Source organism: Poecilia reticulata, linkage group LG15 (genome assembly GCF_000633615.1).
Source record: "Poecilia reticulata strain Guanapo linkage group LG15, Guppy_female_1.0+MT, whole genome shotgun sequence".
Classification (NCBI taxonomy): domain Eukaryota; kingdom Metazoa; phylum Chordata; class Actinopteri; order Cyprinodontiformes; family Poeciliidae; genus Poecilia; species Poecilia reticulata.
Window position 1 is genome coordinate 6,591,636 of NC_024345.1, and position 21,700 is coordinate 6,613,335.

At 37.8% G+C, this 21,700-nt stretch overlaps 1 protein-coding gene across 1 annotated transcript in view; it reads right to left on the reverse strand.

Moving 5' to 3' along the window:
- Nucleotides 1-7,069: 7,069 nt before the first annotated feature.
- LOC103476575 (pyridoxal kinase-like) overlaps nt 7,070-21,700 on the reverse strand; it is a 29,805-nt gene continuing 15,174 nt past the window's right edge. The window contains exons 4-12 of the mRNA XM_008429031.2: nt 12,349-12,453; nt 12,028-12,111; nt 11,235-11,269; nt 10,855-10,940; nt 8,640-8,685; nt 8,427-8,538; nt 7,969-8,105; nt 7,814-7,880; nt 7,070-7,290 (exon numbers count right to left, since the gene is read on the reverse strand). Coding sequence (XP_008427253.1) covers nt 7,175-7,290; nt 7,814-7,880; nt 7,969-8,105; nt 8,427-8,538; nt 8,640-8,685; nt 10,855-10,940; nt 11,235-11,269; nt 12,028-12,111; nt 12,349-12,453 — 788 coding nt within the window. The 3' untranslated portion in view covers nt 7,070-7,174. The remainder of the gene's footprint in view (nt 7,291-7,813; nt 7,881-7,968; nt 8,106-8,426; nt 8,539-8,639; nt 8,686-10,854; nt 10,941-11,234; nt 11,270-12,027; nt 12,112-12,348; nt 12,454-21,700) is intronic.

The following is a 21,700-nucleotide window of genomic DNA, read 5'->3' on the forward strand; positions in this document are numbered from 1 at the left end:
GACAGATCAGATATCATACAGATGGTCCAATACAATTATAGTACAACATCTATACATCAACTATACATTGTGCAGTTTCTTTTTCTTCTTTATGTTGAGGGTTAGACTCGATCACCATTACGTCACTGCTGTAAGACTGGGGGATAAGGGGTTAAAGTAAAAGGAAAACAGAGCCATAGCTAGAGTGATTAATCACTGTGGTCAGTCAGAGATCACCAGAGAGGTACAGGAGGGTGTTCTAAATGTGCCTGTGACTAACTTTTAAATTTTCATTAACATAGAAAGTTACGACAATGTAAATTTTGAGATTAATCACAGAAATGTCCTTGTTTTTTCTAGAAAATTTCTGCAAGAAATCTCAGGAAAAAAGAGGAGTACATTTTCACCAAAAAACTCAGAAATACTATCTGCAATGGGTCTAATATGATGTCTACATCAGTTTCCCTGTTTTTGTTTTTCTGCTCTGCCTTCTCAAACTCCCAGTCAGTCATGGCAGAAGACCCCTGGCTCTGAGCCAGGTACTAATTCTACTGGAGATTTCTTCCTGTTAAAGGGTATTTTTTTCTCTTCACCGTCAGTCTGTCCAGGCAAAGTGAAGACCGCAAGTCAATGACTCGAAAAAATCTGCTGGGTTTCCTTAGACTGAAACATTTTAAGCTAATTTCAACAATAAACTGATCTTAATTAATTGTTTGATAGCTGAGGTATATTGAAATGTATGTGTGATTGAAATTAAATTACTTTTCTACTCAAGTACAATTTACATGACATTGTGGTGAATTGGTGCTACATAAAGCTAATTTATTTCAATGATTTTTGTTATCAAATGCTACATTAAATATCAGATTTTGTGGTGTTTACTGCATTGTGCATTGTCAGAATGATAATCAACATATAACTGATTAAAAAAAGTATAATTTTGTAGCACCTAGCATACCTTGCAAAGGTATGCTAGGCGCTACAAACTACATAAACAGTGAATACTTTTGCAAGGCATTGTGTATTATTTGTGCTTGTGTGATTAGCCTCCACATAAGTGCAACACTGAGAGTGAGGTTCAATACTGCATCATTAGCTGTGTTTCCATTGACCATATAATTGTGCAAGTTGACAGTTGAAAATAAATTCCCTTAATGGAAACACACCAATTAAAAAAAAAAATTCCTCCATTCTATAAAAGGTTTTGGCACTAGGATGACGTGGTTTTTTTGACTATATCAAAATGTATTTATTTCAGGAAACTGCAATGGAAATACTGTTTTGAATCAAATGATCAACAACTGGATGTTACAACTGACAAAAAAACAACAAAAAAGTATGTTACATGCCTGCCAGGCTGTTTGTGCTTTTTCTTTCCCCTCCCCCTTCCTTTGTTTGTCTCTTCACAGGTTGTAGGGAAGCTGGTGTCAATCTCCCCTGATTGATCCTCTCCACCCATGGGCCAATCAGCATCCAGGGAGCCTGGATATATATAAGCAGCTCACCTGGGGAACTGAACCTGCTCAATCTAAATCCAAAACCAGATAAAATATGCATTCAGGAAACATGGCTCAAGCCATCGTTACAATTTAATATTCATAGTTACTCAGTTTTACGTAAAGACGGGTCAAATGGGAGTGGAGGAGGTTGTGCTATATTCTTAAAGGAAAACATAAAATTTATTCAACTACAAATACTGTTAGACCTAGAACTTACTGCTGTAGAAATTTGTACAAATGATGGGAATATTCAAATAATAAACTTTATAATCCTTGTAAACAATTAGAAAAATTTAAACTTGAAACAATATTAGAACACTGGAGAGGGAAAATAGTTTGGTGAGGGGATTTCAATGCACATAGCAATTTATGGGGAGATCAGGATGATTATAATGGAGGAATTTTAGAGGAGATAATTGAAGAAAAAGAATTTTAAATAATGGAGAAGGCACTTGGGTGGACTTTGTAAGGGGTATAGAATCTGCTATTGATCTGACCTTGGTCTCAATCTGTTGCTGGTATTTGTAGATGGAAAGTATTTAAGGAATCTACAATGGGGAGTTCATTATCCAATTTTTGTAAATATAGGTATATATACAGAGCAAGACCAGGCAGAATTTGAGGGGAGGTGGAAGTTTGGGAAAGCAGATTGGGGTAAGTTTGGAAAATGTAGACATAAACAAACCAATAAATGAATTAAATTCAGAAATTAACAAATGTATTATTAACTCAGCCAAAACATCTATTCCTAGAAGTAGTGGTATTAAAAAAAGAAGATGGTTCCTTGGTGGACACCAGAATGTTCAATAGTAATTAAACAAAGTAATAAGGCTTTTAAGACACTTAAGAAAATGATTTGTTTCCAAAATCTAATAATTATAAAAGAAAACAGGCAGAAGTCAGGAAAACAATAAGAAAAGCTAAAAGGGATTATTGGAGAAAATATTGTGAATCTCTGGGGAAAAACACAGCATTAGACAGGGTTTGGAATACTATCAAAAAAATGTCTGGGAATTCAAAAGAGTATTTTTTTCCAATAATAAAAGATAATGGAAATATTATAATAAATAATGATAATAAAGCTGAGGTATTAGCAAAAGTATTTGCAAAAATACATAGTACAGAGAATCTAAACAATAAAGAAAAAATAGGATGTGAGACTACTGTACAGCAAAATATTGGATTATTTCATAATGATGAAGAATATGATGATTTTATTAATATGAAATTTTCCTTGTTAGAATTAAATAAAGCTCTGAGGAATTCTAATAAATCTACTCATGTTAATGATCAAGTTATTTATAGTATGCTAAATAATCTTAGTGATGTGAGTAAAAAAATATTATTGGAATTATATAATAAAATCTGGGAGGAAGGGATATTACCTGATACATGGAAAGAAGATATTATTATTCCTATTTGTAAACCTGGTAAAGATCCACATTCAGCTCAAAGTTACAGACCGATAGCTCTAACATCATGTTTGGGTAAAATTATGGAAAAAATGGTAAATAACAGATTAATTTATTTTTTAGATTCTAAGGAGAAGATTAAAACTTATCAATTTGGATTTAGAAAAGGCAGAAGTACAATTGATCCAGCATTATGTCTGGAACATGAAATTAGACGGCCCAGATTAATAGAGTGTGATAGCAGCCTACTTGGATGTGGAAAAGGCTTTTGACATGCTGTGGAAAGAAGGGCTGTTGATTAAACTAAAACAAATAGGTAAAAGGGGTAAAATATATAGGTGGATTAAAAAGTTCTTAACTGAAAGAAATATTAGAGTTAAAATAGGCAGGGAAATAAGTTCAAAGTATCAAAATGAAAATGGTACTCCCCAAGGCAGTATTAAGTCCTATGCTATGCTAAATTAAATATTTGGGTATGTGGTTTGATAAAAAAACTCACATGGAAAATACATATAGATAAAATTGTGGAAAAAAGTTTTTAAAAAATTAAATATTCTGAGATGTTTGAGAGGCAGAGAATGGGGAGCAGATAGGAAAGCACTAAAGACAGTTTACATCGGACTAATTCGATCCATCTTTGACTATGGTTGTATTCTATATAATTCAGCTTCAAGTAGTTTATTGGCAAAGATAGATAAAGTACAATATCAGGCATTAAGACTTTGCTGCGGAGCGATGAAAACAGCTCCAGTTTCAGCTCTACAGGTTGAGATGGGTGAGATGCCGCTGGAGCTCAGGAGGGAACAACTAGCCTTGACTTACTGGGCAAATATTAAAGGACATGATGAAGCTCATCCTCCGCATGTTACACTGCAACCTTGTCAAGAAAAAGGAAAGAAGCAAATTAGTAGCTTTGGATGGATAATTTTAAATAAAGTAAAAGATATTAGAATAGATAATTTTCTAATTAGTCCTGTGGTTGTTACTCCTGATATTCCATCATGGATTTTTGGTCAGGCTGAAGTTGATTTAAAGTTATTGGGAAAAGGGAGACAATTAGGAAAAAAGGAAGGGGAGAATTATATAAAAAGAGAATATTCAGAATATATTCAAATATATACAGATGCCTCTAAAATGTTAAACAACCAAGTAGGTATATCATTTATAGCTCCAGATTAAAATTTTATGAAAAATAAAAGAATAACTGATAAACTGACAGTGTATACAGGTGAGTTAATGGCAATTTTAATGGCTTTAGAATGGGTTGAAGAAATGGAAAGAAGAGAGGTTTTAATTTGTTCCGATTCAAGTAGTGCATTAATTAGTCTTAAAGAGGAAAATTCAGAATCGAGGCAAGATATTATATTGGAAATAATTCATTCAATTTTCAGGATTAGAAATCCTGGTTCTCATGTTAAACTAGTTTGGATTCCAGCCCACATTGGTGTGGTAGGAAATGAGGTCGCTGATAGTTATGCTAAGAGTGCTTCAAAAAAGAATACTGTTGATTTGAATATTAAGATAAGTAAAAATGAGATATAGAATATTATAAAAGGAAAATGGCAAAAGGAGTGGGATAGAGGAGACAAGGCGAGGTTTTATTAGAGTATCCCAAAAAAAGTTGGGGAATATAGGAAATGTAATAGAAATAAGAAGGAATTACTATATCTAGAATAAGATTTGGACATACAGGATTAAATAGTACTCTTAAACTAATTAATAAACATAATACAGGTTGTTGTAATTATTGTGGAGAATTTAAAAACAATACAACATATTTTCCTAGAATGCAACAAATATGTACGGGAAAGAGAGGTATTACTTAGAGAGTTAAGTAGAAATGAAAATAAGTTAGATATTAGAGAGTTGTTTCAGAGATCGTCAGGGGATGTAGTTTTTTGTAGTATTTTTAATTTTCTTAGAAAAACGGGTATTATGGGGAGATTATAAGTGTCTGGTCCATACTCCAACCTGGAAGGTGGCGGTAATGCACCTAAAAGTTGTTTGCCAACCGCCATAAAAAGAAAAGAAGAAGAAGAAGAAGGACAAGAAGAAGAACTACTGAGCCTGCTCCATCTGGCTGGCAAGCTGACACATGTCTTGTTGCTGGTGCTTTGTGTAAAGGTTTGTGGTGGGAGTTAGAGGACTAGGTAAGTTTGGGGTACCCTGTACATTTCCATCACTTAGGTGTTTTTCTGTTAGACACATTAGGTAAGTGGGTTGGTGCCACCCATGTAAAGTTTTGGTGGAAACTTTTGTTAGATCAAGTAAGCAGGGTTTTTGTTTTCTATTTCTTTTCTTTAACATAAACGGTAGTTAGGCATAGGCCTGTCACGATAACAAATTTTGCTGGACAATTAATTGTCTAAAAAATTATTGCGATAAACGATAATATTGTTTCAATACCTTTTGACACTGATTTAATGGAAATGACTAATAATGCATGCGATTTCCTGCCATAGACAGATACACTTTATTTTCAAAAGAACACATAACACAGGAACTGATAAACTAAACAAACAAAAACAAAAATAAAATGTATTCTCAATCTCCATTAACAAAAAGCGTACTTGAATAAAAACTAAACAACATAAAGCCAAAGTGGAAATAAATACTGCATTCAACCAAAAGAGTGCAGATTATAAAGACTATACTATATTGTCCTTCAGTAATCACTAGATTTAAATAGAGAAGATGGGCACATCCCACTACCTAATGCAATAGTTCATACTACACGATTTTTTCCCCCTTAAGATAATCTTAGATAGTTGGCCGATCTAAGATTGTCGCTTGTGGTTTCGGAACCGATCATCCTGTAGTGTGTGGTGTGTTACGGTAGATCGTCGTGGCCGCTCCGATCTAAATCAGGGGTTTTCCCCGACTGGGAGCTTAACGCTGAATGTGACAGGTAGCCAATCAGAAAGCGCGGATTCTCCTCCGTGCTTTCTGAGGGGAAATAAGGCAGGAAAATCCCAAACAGCTGACACGAAGTCCAGCGGACATCGGAGATGATTTGTGGAAACAACATTAATGTTTATTCAACATTTCGTACAAAGAATATAGAAATGATAAGGAGAGGAGTTGGAGCCAAATTGCTACTGCAGTTGATAAACCTGGTAACTTTTCAGCTGTTTTTCGTTAATGTGACATAAATAGGTTATAATGATTTTCATTCAGTCAGGACTTTACGCTGACTCTAGCCACATGCATTGCAAAGCATTGATTAATGCCTGATTTTAAAATTAGTTAACTGGACTTGTAGCCATTATTTTGTGACCATGTGGCTGGACACCACACAGCACAATCAAACCTGATCAAACAGTTATACCTAGGATTTCTGTCGGCTAATGTGTCTCTCAGGTTTAGAAAATGGGCCAACAATCGGCTGACAACTCGTGTAGTGTGAGCTGGACATTACACTAAGGAAATGAGTGTGGAGAGCATCGGAGCTGAGCCTTTTTTCATTCAGTGTCATCAATAGAAAGAAAAAAAGGCAGGAAGAGACGATAAAGCCGATAATTAAAATGAGGTCGATAGGTTTAATTTATCGTGCGATTAATTGATTTATCGTTTATCGTGACAGGCCTGAGTTAGGCCCTGTTTTGTTTTATTACTTTCTTTGATTTGACACCACCTAACTGTCCTTTTCTCCCCCACAGTTTGCATGAGTCTTCTGGGATTTTTGTTGTAAATAAATCCCACTTTTTTTTTATCACATTCACTTGGACTGTCGAATTTTTTGTGGTTGTCGTGTTACTCCCCTTCTCATCAAAAGGGGGGGGGGGGGTAACAAGTATTTGAAGGATCACGGCATGTTATGTTTTAATGAACAAACTTATTCAACTGTGATTTTAATTTTGTTTCTTATTTAATATTAACACTGCAACTGCGAAATTGTATTTTTTCAACATTAGTGGAATACTGACAAAGTTTTGAGCCCATTTGTAATGGAAACACAGCTACTGTCAGCATAAGCGGTCCAGTCAGCTCCAAGCTTCAGTCTATCCATGGCTCTGGTTCCAGAACGGGGTCGGGGCAAAACAACTTGGTAGTTACAGGTCAGGGGGGTTCTGGTTTAAACGGTTACGACACTGAGGACTTAAAAGGATAAAGGTTTCAGGATCACAGGAGGGAGGTGTTATGATACTAAAGTATTTGAGATGTCTGGATATTGACATGTTGAAGCTAATGGCATTTTCTTTTATTATTTGAGATACGGTATTTTAGAAGTTGATGGGGTGAAGAGAGTGGGGGACTTAATGTGAGTCTTATGAAATGTCAATGTTAGGATATGATGGTGGCCTCCGTTACTATAGCGGGATCTTCTATGTCAGCTTTACTTTGAACCATCCTCAGTTCCAGCTGAGGCGGACTGGGCCTCCGACCGGGACCTGCCAACTCTGAAGGAGAGATGGGGGGGAGAAGGGAGACGAGGCAAAAGAAAAACAAGTTTCAATTGATGTATGATGGAAAACCTGGTGCATATCCGTAATAAACCCACAGTAACAACAAAAGCTTTTAATGCCGATTCTGCGATCGCTTATTGCTAAAAATACTTAGATTAAATTCTATAAGTGGGTTTTATGTACTCTTAAATCAGGGTTTCTGGAGGTTTCATCCGACCATTATGGCAACAGAAGTCAGCCAATGGCTGAGAAAAAAAAATGTCCAGCCAACTGCCAATAAAATTTGAATTTACCCTTAGTGGACATGAAAAAGCCAACTAGCTGCTAAGACACCATTGCAAGAGCATATTGGCTGGCTGGCAAGATTATATTAACAGCTAGTTACCAGTAGCCAACAAAGCGCCTTGAATCACAGAACTCAGTGAAGATGTTTGCATGCAACTCAAAGTTTTGCTTAACAGTAAAGTCCTGCAAGAAACATAGTATATATGAAATTGAAGACTTGTAAACAACTTACCATGAGCATAAGATATGGTCCTCTGGATAACATGGTGCATCACTGAAAAAGTCTTTTCACAGGCCGTCTGAGAGAAACGAAAACGAATTATTCTCATTTGTGACTTGAAAGGAGTGAGTGTGAATGACTATGCATTTCTGTGTGCGTTTGTACACCTTTAGATCATTGGGGTAATGATGTGTCCATGCAAGCAGCATGGCTGCAAACAGATCTCCAGTTCCTACGAAGACAGCGTCCACTTTGGGGACTTCTATTCGAACTCTCTGTGTCGTCCTGGTTCCATCTGGACGAACTGAGCAGCAGAGGAGACACTGTATGGGACAGCGCCTCACAAAAGTATTTACACCCCTTGAACTTTTTGACTATTTTCCACATCTTAACCATAAACTTTGATGGATATTTTTACAGTTTTTGTGACAGATATCAAGTACAGCATAATTAGGAGAAATTTCTTTTCAATTAGTAAATATATGTTATTCAACAGCTGCACAGTGGCACAGTAGGTAGCACTGTTGCCTTGCAGCAAGAAAGTCTTGTGTGCGATTCCCGACCCACGGTCTTTCTGCATGGAATATCATATCATGCACACAATATCATATCATGTTCCACCCACCATGACGCTGGCTACCCAGTGAGACGAGGAAGCGGTCTCCCAGTCTGGGGGGAAGATCAGAGGAAGTAATAACGACTGTGTCTGGGCCCATAGCGTGTAGAAGGTCCATCACCTACAAAACACCACACAGTAAGGTAGCAAGAGTTCAGTTATGAATCAGAAACTCCTGCTGAGAAAAGAAAATATATAGCTTAAGAAAGCTGGATCCACTACCTCCACAGCATCCTTCTGAGAGCTGATGTTTTTTCCTGTTAATAATCTAAAACAACAGAGTAGAAAGTTAGCAGAGTCCAAATAAAAAACAAAAAATAGCTTGAGATTAATCAAAACTCAAACTAAATGTTGAGTTTTGATTAAAATGTTTTATGTAATTCAACTTTTTGAAACAAAGTTGTTTGAAGTGAAACTGAAAGACCAGTAGGGGGAGAAACAAGACAAAACTAGACCAGAAACATTTTTCTGGGGATCTTCAGCTACATCCAACAAACTTCTGTTTATAAAGCCACGACAACCAGAATAGGTTGTGGCAACTTTCCCATTTACCTAGATATACTTTTTAATGATGAAAAAGAAAGTACACCCTCTTTCAAGTGTAGTTTTACATTTTAGGATATAATTATGATCTGGACTACCAGGTTTTAACTCAAACTACAGAAAAACAAAGTTCACTTTGGTTTTAGTCAAGTCAAAATTAAAATTAAATCAAGTCAAAATTAAATAGGTGTTGACAAAACGCTAAGTGCACCTAATGATTTAACGGCTTCTGGATGATGGTCAGTTAACTGAAGTAAAGGCCAGAGAGTGTTCCCTTTCTTTTCACCATGTTAATTCATGTAAACACAGCCAATTAACACAATACATCATCAAATATATAAATAATCTGGATGATTTTAATTCACTCCAAATAAGGGGCACTGAATTCCTTGCTAAGACAGATTTAATACTTCAGAACACATCCTAAGCGATTAAGTCTAGATATAAAACAAAGAGACATCCAAAGAAAGCCCCCTTGAAACAGCACAGAAATACAATTATGTGTAAAAGAAAAATATTTTTAAAGCCTAGACTTTTCTAAAAGTACTACCGTATTTTTCGGACTATAAGCTGCTACTTTTTTCCCACGCTTTGAACACAGCGGTTCAAAGCGTGATTCTTCTCCAACTTTAGCAGTAAGTGAATCATTGAAAGTCAATTTTCCTTTATAACAAGCACATGCTAGCAGCAGGCATGACGGAGAAATTCCTTCCAACCCCCTCATCAAGGAAACCACACGAATAAGTTCATATTATACAGCTTTTAAGTTGAAGGCTATCAATCTAGCAGTACAGATTGATAGCCGCTGCATGTAAGCTCGGCGTGAACAAATCAATGGTTCGGTGTTGGAGACGGAGGGATGCGTTCTTAATAAACCAGAGGGCTGCATCCTTTGTGAAAAACCGAGAGCGGTGGAGATATCAGCAGCTTATATCCTGGTACAGCTTATATGTAAGTTTCCAGTTTTTTTTTTTTAAACTTTGTTGGTGTGCTCTATAGTTCAGCAAATATGGTATATGTAACATTTAACTAAACTGCACATTAAAAGACCAAATCTATTTTAGAACAATTATTTTTCATACTCCCAGCAGATTTAGATGCATAATTATTTTTCATACAACCTAGAAGTTTTGTTTTTAATGCAAAAGGAGCAAACATTTTGGAAAAATATAAATTTGTTTTAATTCACTGTCCATTTGGAAAATGTCATGTTGAAAACAATTCATTGGTAGAAAATTGGTAGAAAAATCTTTCTTGACATGACTTTGGTCTCTGAAAGCTTCCACTGGAGTTTTGATTTATCAATTTTTCTTTTTCTTTTTATTACTATATTTTCTAAGTTTTCAAAGTTCAGAACATACAAATAAGCAAACAGGACCCAGATGCTCCAGTCAAAGAATTTAACATTACAGTTAACATATAGTGCACACACAAAACATATATATACATACTCATACACATATAATACATAAACACACAATTTATAATTTTTTTCTTTGGTGATGAGTCTGCCAGACCTTTTGACATTGCCCTAATCTCAATTTTATGTCATTCAAAAAAACAGATTAACAGATTTCTTTGTTGTGCTCCTATCAAAATGAGAATGAAGTTAGGTGTGCACCGATTACAGTTTTCTAACCTACCGCCAAACTTTAAAAAGCCTGACTTGCCGATTCTAATTGCTTTACCTGACAATATTTTTGTGTGTCTGAAAAGTCACTAAATATAGCGACAAAGTCACTAAGTAGGAAATCACGGCCAATTTATCGGTGCATCCCTAAATGATATTAGCTCATGAGGCAAGTTGAGTAATAACAGAGAGGACTCCATTTTTTATAACAACATAGGAGTTTTAGTTCGAAACATATTTTTACATAAGAGGTAAAACACTTACTCAGCCTCAAACTGGTTAGGAGTAATGATGTCTGCAACAGGAACAACCTTATTCTTGTAGACCGGATAAAGATTCTGAGGAACATACTGTGGAAAGAGACATACAAGTTAAAAACGCTATCATTTAAAAACAGGCTGACAACCATATGCCCTGAACTATCATAGTTATACATAACACTTTGATATAACTGTGAGGATTAAAATTCAATAATCCATTTAATATTATTAAATTAACTAATAATAGTATTAGCAACAACACTAGAAGATACATAAACAGCAAAACATACAGATCACAACAGACAAGAAAAATAAAAGCAACTTCTCCCACATATTCAAAACATAAACACCACTGCTACTGCATTATGACACCTATAATCTCACCATGGATCCATGATCACCAAGGACGGGGTCACATACTGAAAGGATAAACATACAGAGTCATGCATCCATCAGAGACCTGCACACCCTCTGAGAGCAACCACATTAGATAAAACACTGATAAAACACTCTGGGGAGGAATGAAGATCAGAACTCATCCAGAAATATGGAGAGCAAAAGAAGAGACGTTTTAGAAAGATATGACAAAGAGAGAACTGGATGGCTCCTCTATAGCACAACGGCATGCTGTTAGAGGAGATGATGTTGTGCTCATAATTATTTGGGATTATGAGATGCTTCGTTGGTGAAAATAGAAAGTGGGTCTATGCTGTAGAAAAGTGGTTTCACTGAATGATCCTAAAGTAAATGAGAGTTGGATTCAGAACCAGCTCAGAAATACAGAAAGCTTCTGAAAAGTAATGGTGTTACATAAGGAACAGAGAACTTGAACTTGGGCATCAATGCACAACCCAATGGCCACCCAAGATAAAAGCAATTATAGCACCTGGAACATGGTGTATAAGACAAAGGTACTGATTTGTTCAAAAGGTCAATGTTCTGGAAGAGCATTCCTATGATGATCTAATGAACCAAACACATAATGTAAGTAATACATATTTGGTAAGTAATACATATTTGGTAAGTAATACATATTTACTGGTTAAACACAGTTGTATTAAATACAAGTATAAGAATGTACAGTAATAATGAGAACCGTACATTCTAGGAGAATCAAATTTCTTCAAGATTTATTCTAGAAATTTTATTTTTAGAAGAACTGAAAAGTGTTGCTCACCATAAACCAGATTAGGATTGGCTCTCTTTAGCTCCTGAACAATGTCCACCACCATCTCTAAAAAAGACGTGTCTCTGGTATACCCTAAACACATCCAACACAACAACAAGGACCAATGCATTTAAAAAGGCCACTTAAAATGTGCAACATCAAGATGGAACATTAAAACAGTAGAGAGGGAAAAAACATAGATGAAATGCACAAATCTTCCACAGGCACAACAAATCCTAAGTGTACCTCAAGTTAAGGTTGACTGAAAAACTCATTTCCAAATCATTACCAATGGACACGCGAGTGAAAAGTAAAAAGAGAAACATTCACCTGTTAATACATAGTCATACTGGTGTACGTTGTTCAGTTTGATTCCCTCATAAAGAACGTGCAGCTCATCTGCTGTCAACACTTGGCCTTTCCAGTGAGAATAACCTGTGAAAAGAACAAGGGATCAGATGTATTTATTGAGCTTCTTTAATCTGGATCAAGTCCATCCTACAATCTCCACGAGGAAACACCAACATTATTTCAAATCAGTTCACCACCGAGTATGCCATCTTCATATCAATTTTATTGTTCAAAAACTGAAGAGTCCTAATTCGAACTTTATAAAGTGCTACCTGAAATGTGTCCACCTTCTTGCCAACCTCTGTGATGCCAGAGATCAGACCATGATCTCCAGCTTTTACTGGAGAGGTGTACATCTGAGTGTGAAGTGGCTGGGGTGAAAATCAGCCCCTCCAAATCCAAGAGGTGGATAAGGGCAAAGTTATTTCTCTGGGTTGGTAACGAGATCCTGCCCAAAGTGGAGGAGTTCAAGTATCTCAGGGTCTTGTTCAGGAGTGACTCCTGCTTGGTGTTAATTGGTGTGGCAATCAACACTAATCCACCCATTGATTGCCGGACCAATCAACAGGTGGATTGATGTGGCATCTGCAGCAATGCGAACAACGTGTCTATCTGTCATGAAGGGAGAGCGGAGCAGAAAAGCAGGGCCTGTAATTTACCGGTCGATCTACGTTCCTATCGTCATCTATGGTGTCAAGCTCTAGATCAGTGGTGACCAAAGTCAGTCCTCAAGGGCCGGCATCCTGCATGCTTTAGTTCTCTCCCTGGTTTAACGCACCTGGATCAAATGATGGCTCGTTAGAAGACCTAAGAAGAACATTGACATGCTGGAAAGGTTGTTACTACCACCAGGGAGAGAACTAAAACATGCAGGCTGCCGGCCCTCGAGGACCGACTTGGGCACCCCTGCTCTAGATGGTGACTGAAAGAATGTGATTGCAGATACAAGCAGCTGAGCTGCCTCACTGCTTAGGTGTTCCAGACATATCCTACCAGAAGGAGACCCTAAGAAAGAACCAGGACACACTGGATGGACTATGTTTCTCAGCTGGCCTGGGAGCTCCTTGGGATTCTCCCAGAGGAGCTGGTCCAAGTGGTTTGGGAGAGGGAAGTCTCTCTGCTTAAGGGCCCTGCTTGGTCATGCTGAACTGCTAAAATCAGTTGTCATTGTCATACTTGAATGACGAAAATCAAGTAATGTAGTTCCCAGTCTCATATCATCTGCCCCTTCTTGTAAGAACCCCAACTTTTAACTTCTTTGGTTTCCCAGAAACTTGCATATCCTAACATTTGAGATCTACATTCTTCCTTCCAGGAAAGTGTAATTTTCCACAAGGGGCCCAACAAAACCTAATTTTCATTAACAAAGAACCGGAAAGCAGAACAGCAACTATTTAATGCTTGGTGAGATCCTTTTGGTTGAAGTCGGAGCAGTAGGGAGGTACAACAGACATAAAACTAAGAATTAAAATAACTCAGTATTCCGGCAATGTAGGGCAGGCATGATGAAATTTTACCTCTAGCATGAGGCCAGTGTGATCAGTGTCTGTCTCTGATGCATAAGACTTGCTCTGATGAATAAGGACCTCAATGACTCCATATGCTGGCATTGCTGCCCCCATGCTCTCTCGTGCTTCTACTCTCAATGTAAAGTAGTTATTGTTTACCTATCAGAAAATCCTAACTTGTTCCTAACAGTTGTTTTAAGTAATTGATATCAAAGTATCAAACTTTTTTAATCCAGAGCAGAGGTATGAATGCACTCATATGAAAAACTTGCTGTGCACACAATGACATCTGCTCAGATAAGGACATGGATTTTGGTGTAGCAGGAAAAAACCCTTCCACTAACACCTATGCTGTCCCTATATGTAGCTTCTGTCTGCTAAACATGAGATTTTGAATAAGTCGTCACATTTATGTTTCATGGGCACCACCCAAACTGGGTTCATATGCGGGTGTCTGCGCATGACATGTTTGCTGCAGGCCGATGATGTCGCAGCTACAGGTGAGTCACAGCCAAGTCACATGGTGGTGGAGAATTTGGTTGCTAAGCAACAAGCCAGGAGAAAGCCAAAGGGGCTAAAAAAGACAGATGAGCATTCAGAGCACCCGAAAGAGAGGGAGAGTAAGAGGAAAAAATTGATGGCAGGCTAACAGATAAGGGCTGCCTCTGTCGTCATCAAATGTTGCTGTCGCAATTCCTGCTGTTTGCTGCTGTGGCGCGTCACTCCCTCTATCTTCATATGTGTCATTCCTTCTTCGTCTAATCGACAATGCAATCACTGTCGATTACATTTCTCATTTAGGTTTTTTTTTCTCTTGATCTCTGCAGCCTCTCAGATTCCAAGTATCTACTTCAATATGTCACATCAAATTATACACTCTCCATGAAGAAATTGCAAATCATGGTTTCAAATACAGAAGATCTGATTAAATTTGAGCAAGTCTCTGGCATCTTTATGTTAAGGTCACTCAAATTCACACAGAGGACAGATTACTTTTTCCCTATGTGAGCTACAGAAAAAAAATAGCTATTGTCATATTAACAGAGATTCTTATGATTTTTTTATGTTTATTAAATTTTAATAACAGATCTAAATGACCCTAAAGCTTTTATTTCAATATCATGTCAGAACTTGTGCCAAAAAACTAATTTGGGAAGAAATGGAAAACTGGTGCTCCTTCACGCACTATCCAGTGCTCTTTTTGTGAACAAAGTTAGAGATATCTATTTAAACATGATAGCTTAAATCAACACAACAGTTGAATTGTGAAATAGAAAAACAGAATTAAGATTTTTAGTATTGACATTTTTAACCACTTACTTGTGTAATATTTTGTCCTGCGTTTCTATTTTATATAGTACATGTGTATTGGGATGCTTCTGTCAGAACGGGGTTTTAATGTGACATCGTCTTTAATGACAATCTGGGGATGAACGAACAATTCTTTATATGCACTCTGAAAGTGCTCCAAAATGTTAAAATAGTTATTAAATTAATTAATCCAAAAGTAGGTTGGGCATTCCTGCCGCTGGAGCTGTTGTAAGCATTTAGCATGCTGTGGTGAGTGAATCTTCATCTGTGCTGACAGAGAGTCTATATGCTAAGCTACAGTATCAGATGTGTTGAAAGTCAATACATTGAAAGTTATACATCTTTGTACACATGAAACACTGCGTTCATTTAAATCAAGGTTAAAAACCCACCTGTTCAGAACTGCCCTTGATTAGTAGTATATGGAAAATTGATCAACATATTAAATTATAATAATCATCATATTATCAAAATCTGGTGATTTTGATAATGGAATTTGACAAATATGTAATGTTCTACTCATTGTTTCCAGGGTTATAATAGTTTTGGGCTTTTCATTACATTTTAGTTGTAACATTTTGTTTGTCTAGTTCAGTTAGTTTCAAATAGTTTTTAGAGTGTGCCTGTTAGTTTTTATTAAATAAATATAGTTTAATTTTAGCTTAGTTTTTATTATAGTAGTAGTTTTAGTTTTATCCTACTTTGATCTTCTTGAATTCTACACCTAAAAATCACCAAAGTGATTATGTATTTGTTGACTGACTAAAAAATACTCAGCAGAAGATACCATTTTCAAATTAATGTGATTGATTGTTGAACAACCAACTGACTCTGGTTTTTCTCCCAATCTTTGCTGTTGCACTTTTGAAGACTAGCATAAATGCCACCAAGAGGAATATTGAGTGTTGCAAATTGCCAACATCTGATGTATACTGTGTGTGGGCGGAAAACTAAAATCTATTTCACATCAGTTCAAAGGGCTAATATTTTCATAAACACAGAAATAAAGTATATCTATAATTTCAGTGTGTTTTAGCTAGTTTTATAAACACACAATACATTTCCAGTTAGTTATAGTTTTTTTTTTCCATTAATTGCCGTTATTAATTTAATTTAAAAATGTTTTTTCAGTTTCAGTTTTCATTATTTTGTTAGATTTAATTTAAAAAACAGTGCTTGTTTCACTGTTGGTGACTGCTTGTTGTTCATGGTGTAAAGCCCTGTGAACTGCCTTGCTTCTGAAACGTGCTATCCTAACAAACTTAACGTCCAAAGGTAGTGTAACCAATTTTTAAACAATCGACTGTTTAATTCTCAAGCCAAGATCATCCCAAATAAGTTATCTTGATTGATGGACAATTTTGTGATTATGAGCGAAATGAAAAGAGACCACAACAGAACAGTGGAGCCACAAACTCTGTAAATTATCTCTATATATGGTTGCTTCATTCCTAGAGTTCACCCATACAGCAACACTACACAATTATGCTTACCCTCAGCCAGCACCAGGCTACTTCACTAACATTGTTCCTCGTGACAACAGAAGTTTTAACTGAAGCAATAGGCAGTTAAAACATTAAAGATTTAATTTCTCAATGTGTGTATTGATCGTGTCGCTTATTTATTGTGAAGCATTTCTTGTCATTGTTGCCGCAATACATTTTAGTTATTGTAAAAAAAAAAACTGACTAAAATGTTAATGTTATTTTTACTTTTATTTTTTTCTACAAAAGCAAAAAAAATAAATAAATTTGTAAAATTGAAATATATGATTTTTTGAAGTGTCTATGTGCAGTTTAGTGGTGTAAATCACACTTCTTTGAGTAAGCGGTGTTCTGAAGAAACTTATTTCAAATAGAAATGTCTTTCAAGATCAGCATTTATGTTTGTAGCGCAGCAGTGTGCTAAGAAATCAAGTAGTTTTTTGTCGTCATTTTTATCATTATCACAATAGGACTGCAAATAAATTTGGGGGGAATTCTGGATTTTTTTTTTCTCCTTTATTTAACCAGGTAAACCCCGTTGAGATTCAGATCTCATTTTCAAGAGTTACCTGGGCAGAAGTCTGCAATACACAGCAACCTGGTTACAAAATAAAATTAATTAATACATAGCACAAGTGTAAAATAGTGTAAAACAGTTTAAAAACAGTGACACTGTTTAAAAGAATAGATAAAAATAGATTCTTTGCCTGTTTTTAAGAATCGCTCGAAATAAGTCCAGTGAAATCAATTCTGACATCTTGAGTTCAGACTGGAGCTGATTCCAGGCTGAAGGAGCATCACACTGAAAGCTTGCTTCCCTTTTTCAGTTCGGAAACGTGGAACATGCAAAAGAAAAATGTTGTTAGAACGTAAAGAATGGGAATTAACAGATCTATGTAAAAGAGTGTTTAAGTATGCTGGAGCCAAGTCGAGTAGAGATTTATAAATCAGGAACATCAGGTGATTGTTTCTCCGTACGGTAAAGGAGGCCATACAACTCACAATGATGTGTGAGACTTCTGCTACCGGTTACAAACCGTAAAGCACAATGATAAACAGTATTTAGTGATTGAAGGCATTTGGTCGAAGTATTCATATATAAAACATCGCCATAATCCAGGAGTGGCAGGAATGTTGCAGCTAACAATTTACTTATAGCTTTAAGAGAAAAACAAGATCCATTTCGGTAATACAACCCAATCTTCATTTTCAGTGTTCGTAACAATGTGGCTATGTGATTTTTAAAAGAAAGCTCTTTATCTAAAATAAAGCCAAGATATTTATAATTACTGACAACTCAATTTGTGTTCCTACAGCAGTTGTAAGCAATAGAGGGATTTCTGGTAGTTTCCTAGAGTGTGAAAAAAACCATTGCTTTTGTCTTATCCACATTCAGAACTAATTTCAGAGTTTGTAAGCGGGTTTGAACTACATTAAAAGCAGACTGCAAATACTGAATTTCCTGTACAAGTGATGAATAGCAGTAAATTAATAAACCATCTGCATAAAAATGATAGAAAGCATTTGACAGATTTTCACACAAGTTATTTATATAAATAGATAATAAAAGTGGCCAAGAACTAAGCCCTGTGGGACACCATTTAAAATCGTACGAATAGAGGAAGTAAAGCCAGCCAATTGAACTTTCTGGGTTCTGTTTAACAGGTAATTAGCTACCCACTTGGTAGCTTGATGTGAGAGCCCAATGCTGTGTAGAATATCAATTAAAAGCGTGTGATTTACTGTGTCAAATGCCTTTGATAAACCAATAAACAGAGAAACACAATGCTTTTTGTTATCAAGAGCCTGAATAAGATCATTAATAACCTTTAAAGTGGCAGTAACAGTACTATGTTTTTTCCTAAAACCAGACTGCACATTTTGTAAAACACAATTGGAATCTAAAATAATCTTCAATTGATCTCCAACTAATTTTTTTATTTTTTTTTGCTAGGATACATAGTTAAGAAATTGCTCTGTAATTGTTTACCTGTGACAATTCTCTACTCTTGAATAGAGGCAAAACAAATGCTAATTTCCAGACACTAGGGATTTTATTAGATATTAGACTTAGATAAAAAATATGAGAGAATGGCTCTGCTATAAACTCTGCAGCTAATTTTAGAAAAAAAAAAGGATCCAGGTTATCTGGCACTGCTGACGTTTTGGTATCTATGTTTTTCAATTCTCTGAGAACCTCAGATGAACAAATAGGGGAGAAATTAAAAGTGGTGAAGTTACAGTCATTATTCATACACTGCTCGTCAGTATTTATATTTGGGCGGAATAAATTTAAATCATCAAATAGAGAGCCAACAGAAATAAAATGCTCGTTAAAATAATTTAAAATTGCTAATTTATCAGACACCATTTTACTTTTATTCCAAACAAAATTTGGGAAAGTTATGTTTATTGTATCTCAACACATGCATTTATTTTTGACCAACACAGATATTTTATTTTGTTGCCTTCCAAAAATAATGGCCCATGTCAATTTTTGCCAAAGTGATTTGGGAATTTATTTATTTTTTTTTTTAAATAACTTGGCAAAAAAAGATTTTGACAAAGTGATGATATCAAAGTCTTTGTAGTCAGCATTGATAAGATTAAAGATATTCAAAAACATCTGGACATTTTTTGACTAATCTTGATCACTTGATTATGGAACAAGGACAAGACATTTATGGTCTGAATATGCTTTGTGTTTCTCTGAGGGAACAGCTGAACAAACTACTTGTTTCTTAGCCCACTGCTGGTTCATTCTTTAAGTTCTGCTGGGATGAATAACATCAGCTGAGGCCACCTCTGAGTTCAAGAACACACAGTGCAGATTGTTCATTCAAAGGACTGGCAATTAGAGCAAAACAAGTAAAGTGACACAAGCAGACAGGATGATGCAAACGACCCTCAGAACCATCCAACGATCATACATCACCAGTCAGTTTCTGAGGAATTAAACACAATTCCTGCCACAAGCATGCCTGTTAAAGAGTTGAAACTTTCACTTTGTACATCGGTGGTAATTAAGTAGCTCAATGTTGTTGAAATCCTATTCGTTTTTATGTTTTGGAAAAAAAATGATTCCAACTCTAAGTACATCAACCTACAGAGTTTTTACACTTATTCAACTTTAAAAATACCTTTTTAATCCCAAAGTAATTATACATCCATCCATTTTCTGTTGCTTATCTTGCGGGGGCAGCAGCTTCAGAAGGGAGGCCCAGACTTCCCTCTCCCCAGCCACTTCTTCCAGCTCCTCCGGGGAACTCTTAAGGCGTTCCCAGGCCAGCCGAGAGACATAGTACCTCCAGCATGTCCTGGGTCTTCCCCGGGGCCTCCTCCCGGTGGGACGTGCCCGGAACACCTCACCAGGGAGGCGTCCAGGAGGCATCCTTACCAGATGCCCGAGCCACCTCAACTGGCTCCTCTCGACGTGGAGGAGCAGCGGCTCTACTTTGAGTCCCTCCCAGATGACCGAGCTTCTCACCCTATCTCTAAGGGAGAGCCCAGCCACCCTGCGGAGGAAACCCATTTCGGCCGTTTGTATCCGGGATCTCGTTCTTTCGGTCATGACCATAGATGAGGGTGGGAACGTAGATCGACCGGTAAATCGAGAGCTTCGCCTTTTGACTCAGCTCTCGCTTCACCACGACGGACCGGTACAGTGCCCGCTTCACGGCAGACGCTGCCCCAATCCGCCTGTCGATCTCCCACTCCCTTCTTCCCTCATTCGTGAACAAGATCCCCAGATACTTAAACTCCTCCACTTGAGGCAGGACCCTACCCTTTTCCGGCTCAAGACCATGGCCTCGGATTTGGAGGCACTGAGCCTCATCCCGGCCGCTTCACACTCGGCTGCGAACTGCTCCAGCGAGAGCTGCAGATTACGATATGATGAAGCCAACAGGACCACATCATCCGCAAAAAGCAGACATGCAATCCTAAGACCACCAAAACGGATCCCCTCAACACCTCGGCTGTTGTCGGCTGTTGTCACCTTTGAATTGTCGGTGACAAACCGATTCTGTTTGTCACCGAACAGAATCAGTGACAAAGGGCAGCCTTGGCGGAGTCCAACTCTCACCAGAAACGAGCCCGACTCACTGCCGGCAATGCGGAGCAGACTCTGACACCGGTCATACAGGGACCTGACAGCCCGTATCAAAGAGCCCGGTACCCCATACTCCCGGAGAACCCCCCACAGGGCCTCCCGAGGGACACGGTCGAACGCCTTCTCCAAGTCCACAAAACACATGTAGACTGGTTGGGCGAACTCCCATGCACCCTCCAGGACCCTGCTGAGGGTGTAGAGCTGATCCAGTGTTCCACGACCAGGACGAAAACCACACTGCTCTTCCTGAATCCGAGGTTCGACTATCCGATGGACCCTCCTCTCCAGGACCCCTGAATAAACCATACCAGGGAGGCTTAAGAGTGTGTGACCCCCCTGTAATTGGAGCACACCCTCCGGTCCCCCTTTTTGAACAGGAGGACCACCACCCCAGTCTGTCAATCCAGGGGAACTGCCCCCGATGTCCATGCGATATTGCAGAGTCGCGTGAGCCAACACAACAATTACAACATCCAGAGCCTTAAGGAACTCCGGGCAGATCTCATCCACCCCCGGGGCCCTGCCACCGAGGAGCTTTTTGACCACCTCGGCGACCTCGTCCCCAGAGATTGGAGAGCCCAACCCAGAGTCCCCAGGCTCAGCTTCCTCAACAGAAGGCACGTTGGTGGGATTGAGGAGGTCTTTGAAGTATTCTGCCCACCGGCCCACAACGTCCCGAGTTGAGGTCAGCAGCACACCATCCCCACTATAAACAGTGTTGGTGCTGCACTGCTTCCCCCTCCTGAGACGCCGGATGGTGGACCAGAATTGCCTCGAAGCCGCACGGAAGTCTTTCTCCATGGCCTCACCAAACTGCCAGATCTGACCAGCTTCCTCCCCCACCACCGGAGCCAACTCACCACCAGGTGGTCAGTGGACACCTCCGCACCTCTCTTCACCCGAGTGTCCAAGACATA